At 37.3% G+C, this 15,006-nt stretch overlaps 1 protein-coding gene across 2 annotated transcripts in view; it reads left to right on the forward strand.

Annotated features, from left to right (window-relative positions):
* SLC24A4 (solute carrier family 24 member 4) overlaps window positions 1-15,006 on the forward strand; it is an 85,001-nt gene that overhangs the window by 39,312 nt on the left and 30,683 nt on the right. For both annotated transcript variants that reach the window (XM_048948123.1, XM_048948124.1), the window contains exons 3-7: window positions 7,107-7,183; window positions 8,251-8,325; window positions 10,306-10,390; window positions 12,414-12,517; window positions 13,270-13,344. In XM_048948123.1, the coding sequence (XP_048804080.1) occupies window positions 7,107-7,183; window positions 8,251-8,325; window positions 10,306-10,390; window positions 12,414-12,517; window positions 13,270-13,344 (416 nt within the window). The remainder of the gene's footprint in view (window positions 1-7,106; window positions 7,184-8,250; window positions 8,326-10,305; window positions 10,391-12,413; window positions 12,518-13,269; window positions 13,345-15,006) is intronic.

Consider the following 15,006-nt stretch of genomic DNA (forward strand, 5'->3'; position numbering starts at 1 on the left):
TAGAAATTTTCATAGTTTTCACACTGACGGAGGGAGAGCTTTGAAGGATATTTCATCTATGCACCATCCTCTTACAATACATATATTAAATGGATTGAATAGTTTAAAGTTGAGTCAGTTATTTGCTTCATGAGCTGCTACTTATCATCACACAGATAATCGCATTTGGCAGCCTTCTTTTAGTTGAGCAATGCAAATTGAATTACTATACCGCAGAGATAAAATTTGCTCATGATTTCTACTGCTTGTAAGGTGAGGACTACAGGGGAGGATTCTTATTGTGCCTCCTGCCATATGGTACTTTGCCTGGAAATAGAAAGTTTGATCTTTGGCTTCACACAGCATTACACTGAGTATGCACAAATGGCTCTAAAAAAGTTGGGTGGTATTTCATGTACTTTTGTTGTACTTTGCTCAGCAGCAGTACAACCTGTGAAAACAGTTTACTGAAGAGTTATCTTTAAAGGAATTTCCTGCAAAATTTTTCAAGCACATGAGAGCATTTCTTTGAATTGTCTATTCTGGGTTTGCTTTGATACTGGTGCCTGGATTATTATCCTACAGAATCTGAGCTGAGTATTTGAGGGAAAATCCACATGCCATCCTGCTACAGAGAACTAGAAACAGCTGTCTAATAGGAATGGGAGCTTAAAGCTTACTAAGTCTTATTTTTTCCGGATGGCACCCAGGATTATCACTGAATTGTGGTGGTGGGTTGTTTTTTTGTTGGTTTTTTATGCATTTTGTGTGTGTGTTTGCTTTTTTTATTTTGGCATTGTAAGGTTTTAAATTTAACAGTTTTCATGTATGAAAGGATTTGCTGAGTGTGCTGTTTTTCTCCACTGACACTTCAGAGCTAATGGCATGTCAGCATGTGCAGTTGGAAAGGATTATTTTTAAGTCTAATTTCTGTGTGATATTTTTAATGAATTTAAACTGCCTATAATTCTGTAAAAATGTGGTTTTAGTGTACTGTGGCACACATGATTTTCTCATAACTATTAAAATTTACTGTGCCTTGTTTGGGAAAAGGAAGTGCCTTGTTAAAAAGGAAGACTAGTGGATGATATTTTGTATATACGTGCACTAATTTCAGCATGATATTATGATCTTCAGGTTTCAACTGTTAACAGCAAAACGCTTAAGTAAAAGAAGTCAGTACATTTCTACGAACAAAAGTGACCCTGCTCCTTTCTAAATTGCACAGTTGCTGTCAGAAAACTGAAAGTATGTTGTTACAAAAAAAAGATCAGATGAGTGGATTATGACATTCATCAGGACTGACATGCTTATTGGGCTATTGTGAGCTCACCACAGTCATTTCTGAGACTGTGACTGCTCTATCATCTGAGCTAATATGTGAAATGGAACTAGTGGATGACTCTTGACATCTTGATAGTGCAAAAGAGAATATGGGAAGAGTTGCTTCCATTGATTCAGGATGATGACCTGCTTTCAGTAAAAATCGTCCGAGTATGTTGATTTTGAAGAACAGTGTGGGCTAAAACCCACAGATATTTTGAAAGCAACAGTAATTCTAAGGCATACTTACCCTTTGGATTTAGAGCAACTCAGCTGACATGGGTCCTCTGCACTGTGTGGGGATGGTAAGAGTGGTGATTTCCAGGCTTTCACTAAAATCTTCAAGTGGTTTATGTTGGTGTGGAATTATGAATTAGTGCAAGCTACAGTACCAAGGAGACTTGCAATTTCAACTTTTGGTGCTCAGACTGTTGACATTTTACTGCTGATGCCTAGTAAGGATGTATGCATTTTCATGAGAGGCATCCAAAGAAGCTTATTTCTGCACACAGTGAAAGTTGGTGTTCCATAACTGAGACACAAATACACATAGTTGAATGTAACACCAAGCCTGAGGAAGATGAGGCTCTGCAATGTAAAAAGGAAATTGCACGTAAATATAAACACACTAAGTGCAGAGTTGACTAAAGCTGCTTGCAGTGCTTAAACAAATGGCACTAAATTGAAATATTCAATCTGGCTTATGAGTTTGCTTACGGAGGGAGATAACGTGGAAGTATTTAATTCTGCCTTTTGCCTGTCCTTACTCTCCTTATATGTGTGCCCTGGGTGAGTCCAATGGTGGGCACCCACTGAAAGCCAGGAGTAGATATCACAGCTTGTATATGTAATATATTCTGACATGTGCACCCAGGGCAGAGGGGGAACAAGATACAGGCATTTCAGAAATCCAATCCCAAGTTGGAGGAACTGCACAAGGATCACTGAGACCTACTCCACATGGGACCACCCAAAATCAAATGTTTTTGAGAGCATTGTCCAAACATTTCTTGAACTCAGAATTGCACAAAATTCCATTCAATGTGAACTGGTATAAATTAGCAGGAAATATTCCCGAAGAGCTTTCACAAAGAAAAAATTTGTGTGTTATTTGCCTGATCACCTTCATTGCAAAGGCAGAGGGAACCAGTTGATAATGTATTTTCAAAAAGCTACAGCTCCTTTCTTCCTATGAGGAGAAGGTAAAGAGGTGTAACATGCTTGAACGTTTAGCAGGTATTAAGGGTCAGCATGTTTGTTGCCTGTGTGAGTAAATCAAGAGCTGATAAGGTGAAGACATCACGTGTCGAGGTGGGTTATAAAACCACAGATCCACGTGGTTGTTGAGATGTTCTGTCAGGCTTAGGAGATTTTGAAATTTAACTTCATTGGCAGACTGCCTCACACGATATGGACAGGGCATATGGGAACAATGCTCTGCTGGAACCCAGAAGTAATCTGGTAACAGCCTAAGCACGGGCCGGTGTCACTGGCATGCCTGGGTTACCCCTGTCTGCTGCAGATCAGATCTGCGTTCAGAGCCACGCAGACATCTTAAGCTCTGCGGTTCTGTGATGTGCTGTTGTGGGGCATGCTCTTTGCATACTTGTGTTAGCTCCTTAGCCACAGGCAGCTCAGTCAGAGCTTTCTATCAAAGGTGAGTCATCCTTCCTGTCATATCACAATCAAGATGTTTTTAATATTTTCAACATTTGGAGTAAAAGGTGGCAGTGTCACTACCTCAAATTCGTGGTTAGAGAAGCTTTCCTTGTGTCCCTGCTCATGTCATTTTTGGGGAGAGGGAGCAAGCTGCAGAACAATCACAATTTCAGTATAGACTTGGCCTTCTTGTGCCCTCCCTTCCCCCTGTGCTTGGTAAGTTGAGCTGCAGGAGTCATGGTTTTGCAGCAGTACCAGCAGGATAAATATTTCTGTATTTCTAGTTGATTTAAAGATGATTGGTGTATGTTCTTCTCCTTTTTTGGCAAAGGTTAGCCCTGTTAGATGTACTGCTTTCAGCTCCTCTTCCCATCTGTTCTGTCTCTTTTCAGTGAAAACTAAGGAGATGTAGCTCCCACTCAGGCTGCCAGATCGCCACGTCTCCCATACGTGAGAAAATATCTCTGCTGAGGTAGAGCGGTGCTCTCCTGCCTGAACTCACCATATTGTAGGCTGTGGGCAGAGCAGAAACACAGTAATGATATATACCCCCTTTGTTAGCTTGTACAAATGAGAGAATACCACTGCCCTTTGCTTAAGTGATGAAGATACCCAGGCCTGAGGAATCTGAGTCCAGACAGTCTTTTCGTGATCAACTGGATTACCAGAGCAGTGGATAAGAAAAACAGATCTGTGTTTAAAATCTTGAAAACACAGTACAGTGAGTAAATAAGGAAAAATACAGACTTTATAGATGATTATTATTCCAAATTTACAATTATCTGGATAGTAAAACCATGAAAAAAGCAAATATGCTAAAAAGCTGCAGACTACCTTGGATATCACTGGCAGGTAGCCATTTCATTAAGGATGAAATCTTATTTAGCAGAGTCCAGAAACTTGTTTAACTTCCCTGACTACTAAAGATTTTGTAGTATCTATGTATTGGAAGAATTGCATGATGTGAGTTCTATTTAGAGAGAAGTGTTACGTTACAGAAAAGCTCTTTGTGCTTATTCATATGAAAGTACTTCTCTGACGAGAGGAGGTGTTTAGTTCAAGTAGTTATTAGAAATACAACCTCATCTTACTCTGCATATGAACCGTGTTGGTTTGCAATGAAGCTGTTTGCTTTTCCTTGGCATCGGAAGCCTTGGCTCATTTCCCTCTTCTTTTCTTTGACGTCTTCTGGTCTTTTTATTTCCTATTTAGTATCAACTTTGCATAAGTGAAATTGCATTGGAAAGATACCATTACTGTTTTTTTATTAATGTTTCTTGAGATTTTGGTTTATACTGGTTCAGTCACTGTTAGTGTTATACTGTGAAATATTCTACAGTGAAGGGAAGGCAATTGCCAGCTGGGTAATAGCTCCCCTGATGACACATTAGTTTTGCCAAATCGTGCAACAGGGAATATTCCCTCTGGGTGGCAGTAGGGGAAATGGTGTTTCTTGCACAGCTACTTGTCATGGTGGGTACAAACCTTTACAAACCTTCCCATTATATGGAAGGATGCACCCCATATTGTAGTTCTGCTTCAGCACTGCTGGAGTCTCAGGCCAGGGCTCTTATCTCTGCTGTCCTGGGCCACTGCTGGAGTACTTGCACTCCTGCAGCCCTGTTTTGAATGGAGGAGATGAAGGACAAATGGAGAGTGTAATAAAGAATGTAGTTGTTCAAATACATGGTTTGTATGCTCCCATGTTGGTCATGGTATTTTAGCCAGTATTGCAGGAGGGATCATATTGTGTAGGAGCATGTCAGAAGCTGTAGCACTTTTTTCTCCTGGAGAAGAGGGCTCCTTAATGCTTTTTTAGTTATTAATTATTTTAATTAATTTTTAATGGCTGGATTTTTATTTAAAAACATATGCTTTGGGTACTGATTAATTTTTCCCATTTTGTATTTCATATGGTAGCAAATAACTCCTCTGAGAAATTTTGCTTTTGGCAGCGAGTGAGGCTGACAAGTTCTTATATTTTTGACTTTCCAGCGTTGGTTCCAAAAGGATATTCCTCCTAATTGCCACATGGAGGGAATGATATTACTGAATTTAACTAAATTGCATACAACTAATAACAGTACAGTATATACTTAGTGTTTACATACATACATATATATATATATTTATATATATATATATATAAATGTATATTATATACAATAGTAATACATTACTACAGGAAGCCTGCTTGACTGTTAAATTTATATAAGGTTTCCAGTATCTTAAAATACTCATCTGTAGGTAGAGTCACTGCAGATTGCTGCATCTTGACCAGCAGCTTGTGGGTTTTTCTGATGTTTGCTATAAATACAATATCTCAAGACTACAGTGCAACCAGTTTTCTCCCACTTAATGTTATATTTCTGCTGTCATTTTCCTTGTTCGCAGGTAAGCAGTGAAAAACTGTACAGAAAGGAAAGTGACCCGTTTTTTTATTTTACATGTACTTGAGTTTGTTTGGATTGATAGGCAAATGTCTTTTACTCATGGTATGACTTGCATTTATACAGCCATTCTGTTCTGTAAGGCCACCATCTCCTCGCAGTGCAGCTCACAGGCTGTGATGTGGAGTTATGTAGCAACCTGGACCCACTTTCTTGAAACAAATCCTGAAAAATACTGGTGTGCTGATGATCTTTAGGTGCAGAGGTACTCTGCATACTCTTGAATGGCATTCTGCTTATTCAATTATTGAATGAGTATTATTATGCAGTTGTACTGGTGAATTAGTTTATATCCATGTTACTTTCATTTTTCCTTGTGATTACTGAAGGAGGACCAGAAATATAACATTTACCTATGATTAGGAGTATCAGAAATATCTAAAGAAAATTTACAATAAATTTGAACGATTTTTCTTTTCTAAGATTTAAAAGAAAAGAAGCATCTTTATTTTGGAAAAGCTCTGTTCAACATATGAACTGCTAATTCTGGTTCCTGTCAGAATACAACAGGTCTTAGTGAGAGCAGGTCTTAATGAAAGGCCTACTGAAATCAGTAAAGGAATTGCAGTAAGTCATCATTGTTGAACTTGTAAGTGTTTTACAGATTGTTAGTACCATTAAGCAAACTGTAGTGATTTTTAAATAGTGGGTTGAAGAATTTAGGGAGATTTCACAAAATGGTAAATTGGAGTTTTGGAAGGAAGGTAAGATTAGTGTATATAAGGTTTTAAAAACAACCTGTTGCCAAAATATTCATTCCAAGATGACGTGTTTGTTGTAATGGACACCAAGTGAAAAAACAAGCTATGAAATATCGACCTTTGCACAAACAGGGTTCAAGTCTTTATGAAGCTAAACACGTGAAGCATGTGAATATACGGACTACAAATGGACTGTTTTTGTATTTGTAAAAACTCAAACACTTCAGAATTGAAAAGTAATTCTAGTCTGAAATTAGTGTGTCCTCTCACTACAGCTAAGAATTTCAAGTGTGTTTGGTGATTCATGAATGGCTGGTAACTCAGTCCATTTTTCACCCTCTTGCCTCTGTGTTTAACATAAATTCTTCACTTGAACTGTACACAACCTCAGTGCCACACAGAATTAATCCCAGAACTCATGACTTCATACATTCCTATTTTCCACCTATTGTTTCTGTTTCATCTCTTTGCTAGATAGTGATAGTAGTCTTCATGGGAAAATTCTTGGAATAACTTTATTCTTTGTGAACAGTTTGTTGTTTGATTTGCAGAGTTATATAAAAATTTGCAGTTAAGAACTTGATGGATTGTTACAGGCATTGCATAATATTTCAGAGCAAGCCACACTTAAAGCCAAGACTGTTATTTCAGAATGGTGTTTTTAGTGCCTGTGCTGACCATTTTGCAAGTATATTTAGAGACCATTCAGGAGAGTTAATTCTGAAAATAGGACATTAATAATGTATCATGTTTGGTACACTGGAGGTTGGTTTAAGTGACTAGTATGATGGTAAATAGTGACACCTATAATAGTTTCAGTTCTCTGTTTTTTTCTACGAAGCAGAAAAGAGATTCTGATTTGGCAGGTTGCAATGTACTAAGTGGGAAGATACACTCATGTTTGGTCATATTTTTCTACAGGTGTATCCTTATTCTTCACTATTCTGTTTGTAGGTCCTGTAAAATACATAAAATATGTATACTTCTGTTTCAGCCATTCATGAATTTCCTGACGATATATTCACAAATAAAGAACGGCAGCAAGGAGGGGTTCTCCTTCACATCATTGCTGTAAGTTTTCCTCTACCGTGCTTAATTTTTCTTTTATTTCTTTTGTAAGATATTGATCATGTTAGTTTTTGATCATTAACCCTTAACAAACAGCCCTCTGTATTTATCGACCTATTTCTAATACTTTGATTTTGTATTTTAGATATCCCTGTGTGGGTACAAATGCTCAAAAAGTAGTATTTATTTAAGAATATTATACAGGTCTGAATTTACAGTGCCTATATATTCATCCTCTTGCTGATAAAATCCTGGCTTCATGAAGCACAGAGGCATTGTAAACAGGGCTTGGGGTTCCTTTGTTGATGACATAATCTATGATGTGGAAGATTCTTGAATCTCTTTCTTTTCTATTGTTCCTGTATGCAAAAGATGCAACTGTAATAAAAAAAAAATGCAAATCTGATGAAATATATATTAAAAAAACACATTGAGATTTATATTTTATTGTAGAAAAAGCAAAACAAATAAGACCTACAGGCTTCAGTTTTCCATTCTCAGCTCAGGAAAAATAATGTAACAAAGAAGACGTTTTTGATGGAGAACAGCAGGATTAGGCCTACTTTCAGGAAACATAAGGTTACATAATATAGTGGGAGCATTGTAAGTATGCATGAAATCAGAATCATTACTGAGAGGTGTGTTGCAATGAGCCATGCTCAGGGTCCACTTATTTCTAGGTATGATTATTTTATGTTGCTAATCTGCATGGTGTTGCTTTCTTTTCAATTACTTGATCCAGTTATCAATTGAAAATATAAATGAGGACCACATAACTTGGTAAAGTCCTGCCTGTTATTTTCCTGTCTATGAAATTTTTCTTTACACCCTTTTCATTCAGACTGTCATGCTTTTCAGATTCTAGGGTTTGGCAACCATTACTGTCCTAACCTTAGGTATAAGAATCTACTTTTATGCCATGCATTGATCAGCAGAGGTGTTTTTGTTTAAAATGGGATAGAAAATGAAGTTATGTATTCTTATCTGTCTGAATTAATGTAGCATTACTTTTTTCCTCTTTTTGTGCAGAGGAAACATCTGAAGTATTTCTTGAATTTACTTTCTTACAGGCTCTGTATATGTTCTATGCTTTGGCTATAGTATGTGATGACTTCTTTGTTCCATCCTTAGAGAAAATTTGTGAGGTATGTTAAAGAACTTTATCCCTCTTTTGAAAACGTATTTACACACTGCAGTGAACATTTTGTGCCCTCATTGTTTGGAGTTCCTTCCTGTTAATTTTTTGGCTGCAGTCCTTTTCAGAGTATTAAGGCATTCCATCAAAAATCTAAGCTGTAAACTTAGCCCATTAGTCCCCATGGGGTCGTTCAAGGAGCAAAAATGAAAAATTTCAGGAGGTCAATTGGCAAAATCCACTCTTGAGTGTCTGAAGCATGTAGGTAGGGTGGATATGAAATATGGATGATTTGGGTTTGTTACTGTACTCTACTTTTAAGATTCATTTGTGAAGAAAAAAAAATTGTGCATTTTCAAATTAATACGTTGGCTGTACAATTTTTGTTAAGCATCCACCACTGTATCAACATGGAGCAGGTGCCTAGGATCGAGTGTAGAAAAGGGAGAATGTAAATGAAAAGTATCTATCGTGATTTGATATGGAATGAGAATACATGTTTTTATATTAAATAAAAATAGCAAATTCCTTTACGTAATTGCTGTGAAGATGTTGAAAAATTACCTGCAGAATTCTAATTAAGAGTGATCATCAGGAGGGATTAGAACCTATACATGGCAAGAACATCCTGTATTGGTTAAGTGTTCAGTGGACTATTGCGAAGTGCACACAAAATACAAAACCAGATTTTTCTTCCTTTTTGATGGCAAAATTGGAAAAACTCATGTTCAATGTTTTTAAGGAAGTGACCATTTTCTGAAAAATGCATGTAATTAGTATAAAAGCATGTCAATTTTCCTATGGATATGTAGACAGATATGCAATTCCTATTAATGTTATGTAGAGCTATGTACTTTTACTTATCAGTAGAGGGACAGGTGGAAGAATTAGGGAGGCAACCAAGATGAACAAAGTATTAAATAGGAATCTATTCTTTCCCTTTTCAGGTCTTCTATCTTCAGCATACTTCATACACACCTGCTTTAAATTGTACCAGTTGGGTTGTACCAATTAATTCATTGTTCTTTCTTAAAATCTTTGTCTTTTGTCTCATGTTCTTCTGAATATTGAGACAGCTAAGAAGAATTCAAATCGTGTACCTATATTTGAGCTCCTTCAGCAGTATGACTAGTGATAGATCACATGATAAAATAAGAAAATGTGTCTCTGTTTTGTCATGTTTTGTAGCATGCCATTTTTATCAGCATAAAATGTTGTGTATTGCCTGAGAAATACGTTATTTCTGTACTGGTCCTTCCTGTCATTATTCACTTTTCTGTCCTTTAAGAGAAATGAGGTACTAACGATTAGTCTGGATGGTCTCAAAAAAAGCTGTCCTTATAGTTCAAGGAGAATATTCTCAGACAGTATTAAACTGTCGCAGCCCACTTTTGAAGCTAAACGTCTCTATTGGTCTTAGAAGTCTAAGGCACCTAAGGCACCTATATCCTATTAGCACTTAAGAGACACTGTCATAAAAATAGATCTAACTGCCATGCACAGGCCTGTCTTTATCTAATTGGACTAATTTTGTTGTGAGTGAAGATAGAAATACAAATGTTGTTAGTAAGTTGCATTCACAGAGGTTATATTTTTCTGTTACCAGATTTACATTTTAGAGACTCCAAGAATTGACCTTAATTCTTGCATGATTGTGTTTAGAATTCCAAAAGTGAATTCTTGAAAGCCATTGGAGTTTACAATCTTTTTGAGTGTGCAAGAGATGCTTCTCTCTAACATCAAAGCCACTATAATCTGATCAGTTATTTAGAAGTAGGCAGTATTATGTGACCACCGACTTAGCATTTAAAAGCATTTTATTTGCCCAAAGTGTATTTGCCAACTATACGTTTGGCAGTGTATAGCTCTGTATCAGGGGGGCTGTTTGTTCTTTAATAGCTCGGTGGCCAAAAAATGTAGGGCTTCTATTGTTACAGCTGTATAACTGCGCACTGCAAACCGACGAGTATATCCAATACTTCTCTTCCAGAGACTGCATTTGAGTGAAGATGTTGCTGGAGCCACATTCATGGCTGCAGGGAGCTCCACGCCAGAGCTGTTTGCATCTGTTATAGGTATGGAACCCACACACTGGCTTTCATGAGAGTTCTTAAAAAAATCAGCAGCAGGTCAAGCAGAGGCATCCAGAAATGCTACTATTCTTCTGTCAAACTATAGACAGCAATTGCAGCTGTCAGCTAATCTGGCGTTCATGGTATAATTAACTACTCAAAATATCTCACAAAACTGTGAATCTCCTCTCAAAACACAGAGAGGAATGGCTGATTCTGAGTAGTGAAAGTAAAAGAAGAGTTGTATTGTATCCGTCCCTTGAGAAAGAATTAGAAGTATTTGATGTGTCTTTTGCTTCTTTTCTCATAAATAAAAGAAATTAATTTTAGCAAGGAAGTTGGAGAACAAGAAACATGGAAGAAGAGCAAATTAATATAGATCTGCTAAAGTCAGAAAGACATAATGTTCTGCGTACATTACTTACTGAATTTTTTCAAGTAATCTCTATACTATTAGGGATTATTTATATAGAAAGAAGGTCTCAGCGACAAAAGCAGAACCATTTAAGACAGGATTATGCTAGTAGGGAAGGAAGAATGCAGCAAATATGATTCATCTGTTTTTAGTAAAGCTTTAATATACTTTCTGCTACTATCATGACTAGCAGTCATACAGGCTTTAGGGAAATGCAGTCTAAAGGAATGTACTGTAAAGTCATGCCCAAATTATTAGAAAGCAGATTTCAAATATTAATTAACTAAAAGCTAGGTTTAAAGCTGGAGATGCAGCTGAAGACATCCTATAAATTTCAGTCTTATTTTTATAAATAACTTGAGTGAAAAAATGGACACCAGATGGAAGGCTGCAGATAAAGAAGGATCTTGACCAATTTGAAATAATCAGGATGAAGTTTAATGGCAGAAAATGAGAAACATAAAAATAATGAATATATACCCAAAGGGTATAGTAACTGCTCGGAGGGCTGTAGATCTGAAAGGACATTGATGTATTGCAAGAGAAGCAGGAGTCAAATAATAGTTGATGATGGGATGTTGCAAGTAACAGGTGATTGTATATTAGACCCGTTTATAAAGCATCAGCTTTATAAAGTATCCTGCCTTGTTCAGTTCCATTAGACAGCATTTGGAGTATTATATCCAATGATTTTATGAGTTTCAAAGAAGTTGCAGACAAAATAGAACAGATGCATTGACACACACACACACACACACACACACACACACACACAATGGTAGGAGGTTTAGAAATTTTTATCTTAAAGGTAATCTCAAAAAAAAAAGTAAGTCTTTAAGACTCCCTTTAGTGAAACATTTGAAGTACAAGACACAGCTCTGTAGTACATTCAAGAAGTAAGAAGTTGTCTTTGGTCCTGTCTCAGTGTTGATGATTAAACTGGATAATACATACAGATCTCTTCCAGCCCTTATATTTTTGCCATTCTGATAGAATTTTATTACAGATAAGTATTTGAGGCATATGTGAGTTTAGAACTAAAGGAAATGTGAAATTTGGTACTAGAATAAGTTAAGTTTGAATCTTGTTTGCCTGTTGGAGTTAGAAGACATACATTACTGCACCCAAGAACACTCACAGTTTTTTGAGGTAAGAATCTCTTACTACTATGAGACATTCCAAAAAGCTGCTAAATATTGAATGCCCAAGAGAGAGGTTTCTATGCTTTATTATACTGTGTGAGAGGAATTTCATGCTTCTGATGTGAGTGGAGATATTTTTCACTCATTTGAATGGATTACTACACCAATAACATCTGAAGTGTGAAATGCGGGACTTAGTGTAGAACTAACTGGGTAAGGCAATGATTTAATTTTAATAAAAATACATGTACATATACAATACGTACATATAGACATGTTCATCCAAAAATGTGAAGCTGCTAGCTAGACTAAAAGCACAAAATATTCCACAGAGAAATGAGTGTTTATTATGAAATATATTTCAGTAGAACTCTCAAATGATTTGTTATTCCTAAGTAGTACGTGTTTTGACTAATTATCTGTGGCCTAAAATGAAGTGGTGGAGGTAGTAACATTTTTTCCTCTGCAGGTGTATTTATCACTCACGGAGATGTTGGAGTAGGGACCATTGTCGGTTCAGCAGTTTTCAACATCCTCTGCATTGTCGGTGTATGTGGATTGTTTGCAGGACAGGTTAGTAAGATGCTTTTCTTTGTGGAGTTCAATTGCTTATATTTGATTGGATTGCATGAACAGGTACTTGAGGGGGAAAAAAAACGAGGAAGAACCATTAATAAAAACACAACAAAGCCAACAAAAAATGAGCTGGCAGCTGAGGAACTGTCAGTTTGGGGAAAAAAATATGGAACGCTTTGCAAATAGCAAACACTTCCAAAAAGTTCAACTGCAGTTTCAGCACTCTGAACGTGCAGCATACAGAAGAATCTCATTCCTCTTCATACAATGCTGTGTCCACAATCAGATCAGGGGCCTCTGCTAATCTTTCCTGGTTCTGATTCTGATTGAAAAAAAAAAAAATTAGGACAGAGTCATGAGATTTCTTGTATCTATTCATTGGGTGGTTAGACTGTGTATCTTATAGTTTTCTGTATTTAGTCTGCTAGTCATCCACAATTAGAATGATATGGGAGCCATTGCTTTGTTGCACTATGAGTTGTACTTTACAGTTGAAATTATGGTAAACTAAAATATTATTAGTAAGAAATCTATTTCATAAATGGAAGTTTCTAGATTATTTTTATCAACACTGGTTATTATAGATACATTGTCTAACAGACTGACAAGATCCTGTTAGCATAAAACTATTTGTTCCAGAATGATTGAGCATAATTCTGCTCATGCAACCAAATGATTGCAAGATGGAAGCCATTGTTTTGTCTTTAGAATTGCTTGCTTTCGTTGTCTAAAGCTGTGATATTTTTCAGGTGGTTTGTCTTACCCAGTGGGCTGTGTTCCGAGACTCTGTGTACTACACCTTATCTGTTATCGTACTTATTGTTGTAAGTAGCTCTCTTATCAATTAAAGAGTTTTATTGCTTGATTTTGGAGGAATTGTTTGCTAAGCATTGATATGTGCTGATTAACGATTATTTTCCTAACTAATTCTGGTGACATCCAGAAGTGAAAACTCAGCACCACTATATCTGTCAAATGCAAAAACTTTTATACAGTGTCACAGAATGTGTGTCCATCATGTCAATCCATATCCATTCATTTTGTACCTATGGTATGTGAAGTTCTGGAGACCAGCAGTGTATGGTGCAGTTGGCACTCTCTTCTGACACAGGACTGCTACTGGATATGAGAATTTTTGAGTTCTACCTTGCACCTCTATTTTAAATAGAGAAAGTGTCTGTGTCTTGCTTCTTCACAGTAGTTTTATTTCACAGATTCTGAGTGAATTTTTCTAAATAGAGCACCAGTGAGATATCACTTTGTTTAGAACAGTGAAGTAGATCTGAACATGCACTTTTATAGTGGCAGGGAAGGGAAGAAGCCACTTAATTTGATTTCTAGAAGTACAGTTAACACTAGTTGCCTGATCAGATACTGAAGTTAAAAGGCATTGTATAATCATGGGATGGTTTGGTTGGAAGGGAATGAAAACTCACCTAGTTCCAACCACCCTGCCATGGACAGGCATATCTCTCAGTAGATCAGGTAACTCAAAGCTCCATCCAGCCCACCACTGAACACTTCCTTGGAGGGGGCATGTACAGCTTCTCTGTGCCTACCCACTCTCAGTGAATAATTTATTTCTTATATCTAATCTATGTCTACACTCTTTCAGTTGAAAACCATTACTGCTTGTCCAGTTACTGCATGCCTTTTCAAAAAGTCTTTCTCCATCTTTCTTACAAGTTTCCTTTAAGTCTTAAAAGGTTCCAGTAAGGATCTTCTAAGAGCCTTCTCTTCTCCAGACTAAACAAATCCAGCTCCCAGTCTTTCTTTGTAGGAGAGATGATGTATCCCTGTGATCATTTTTGTGTCCCTCGTTTGGATCCACACTAACAGGTCCACATCTTTTATGTTGCTCCAGAAGTGAACACAGTACTCCTGCTGGGGTCTCACAGCGATGAAGTAGAGTGGAAGAAACACCTCCCTTGCTCTGCTGGACATGTTTCTTTTTATGCAGCCCAGGATACAATTGGCTTTTTGGGCTACAAGCACACTACCAGCTCATGCCCAGTTTTTCATCCATCAGTACTTTTCTGCCAGGTTGCTCTCAGTCCTTTCATCTCCTAGCCTGTACTGGTGTTTGGGATTCCCCTAACTCAGGTGCAGCACCTTTCACTTGACCTTGTTGAATTTCATGATGTTCTCATGGGCCCACTTCTCAAGCCTGTCCAGGCTCCTTTGGATGGCATCCCTTCCTTCTGTTGTGTCAGCTGCACCACCCAGCTTGGTGCAGAGTTGCTGAGGGTGCACTTGATTCCACTGTCTTCCACTGTCTCATTAATAAAGATATTAAGTACTAGTGAGTCCAGTACGGAACCTGGAGGGACCCCTCTTATCACTGATTTCCACCTGGACACAGAGCCACTGACTGCAGCTTTCTGGATGTGGTTATCCAACCAATTCCTCATCAGTCAAACAGTCCACCCTTCAAATCCATCTCTCTCCAATTTAGACACAAGGAGTATACAGAGCAGAGCAAAAAT

This window comes from Lagopus muta, chromosome 6, assembly GCF_023343835.1.
Source record: "Lagopus muta isolate bLagMut1 chromosome 6, bLagMut1 primary, whole genome shotgun sequence".
NCBI lineage: Eukaryota > Metazoa > Chordata > Aves > Galliformes > Phasianidae > Lagopus > Lagopus muta.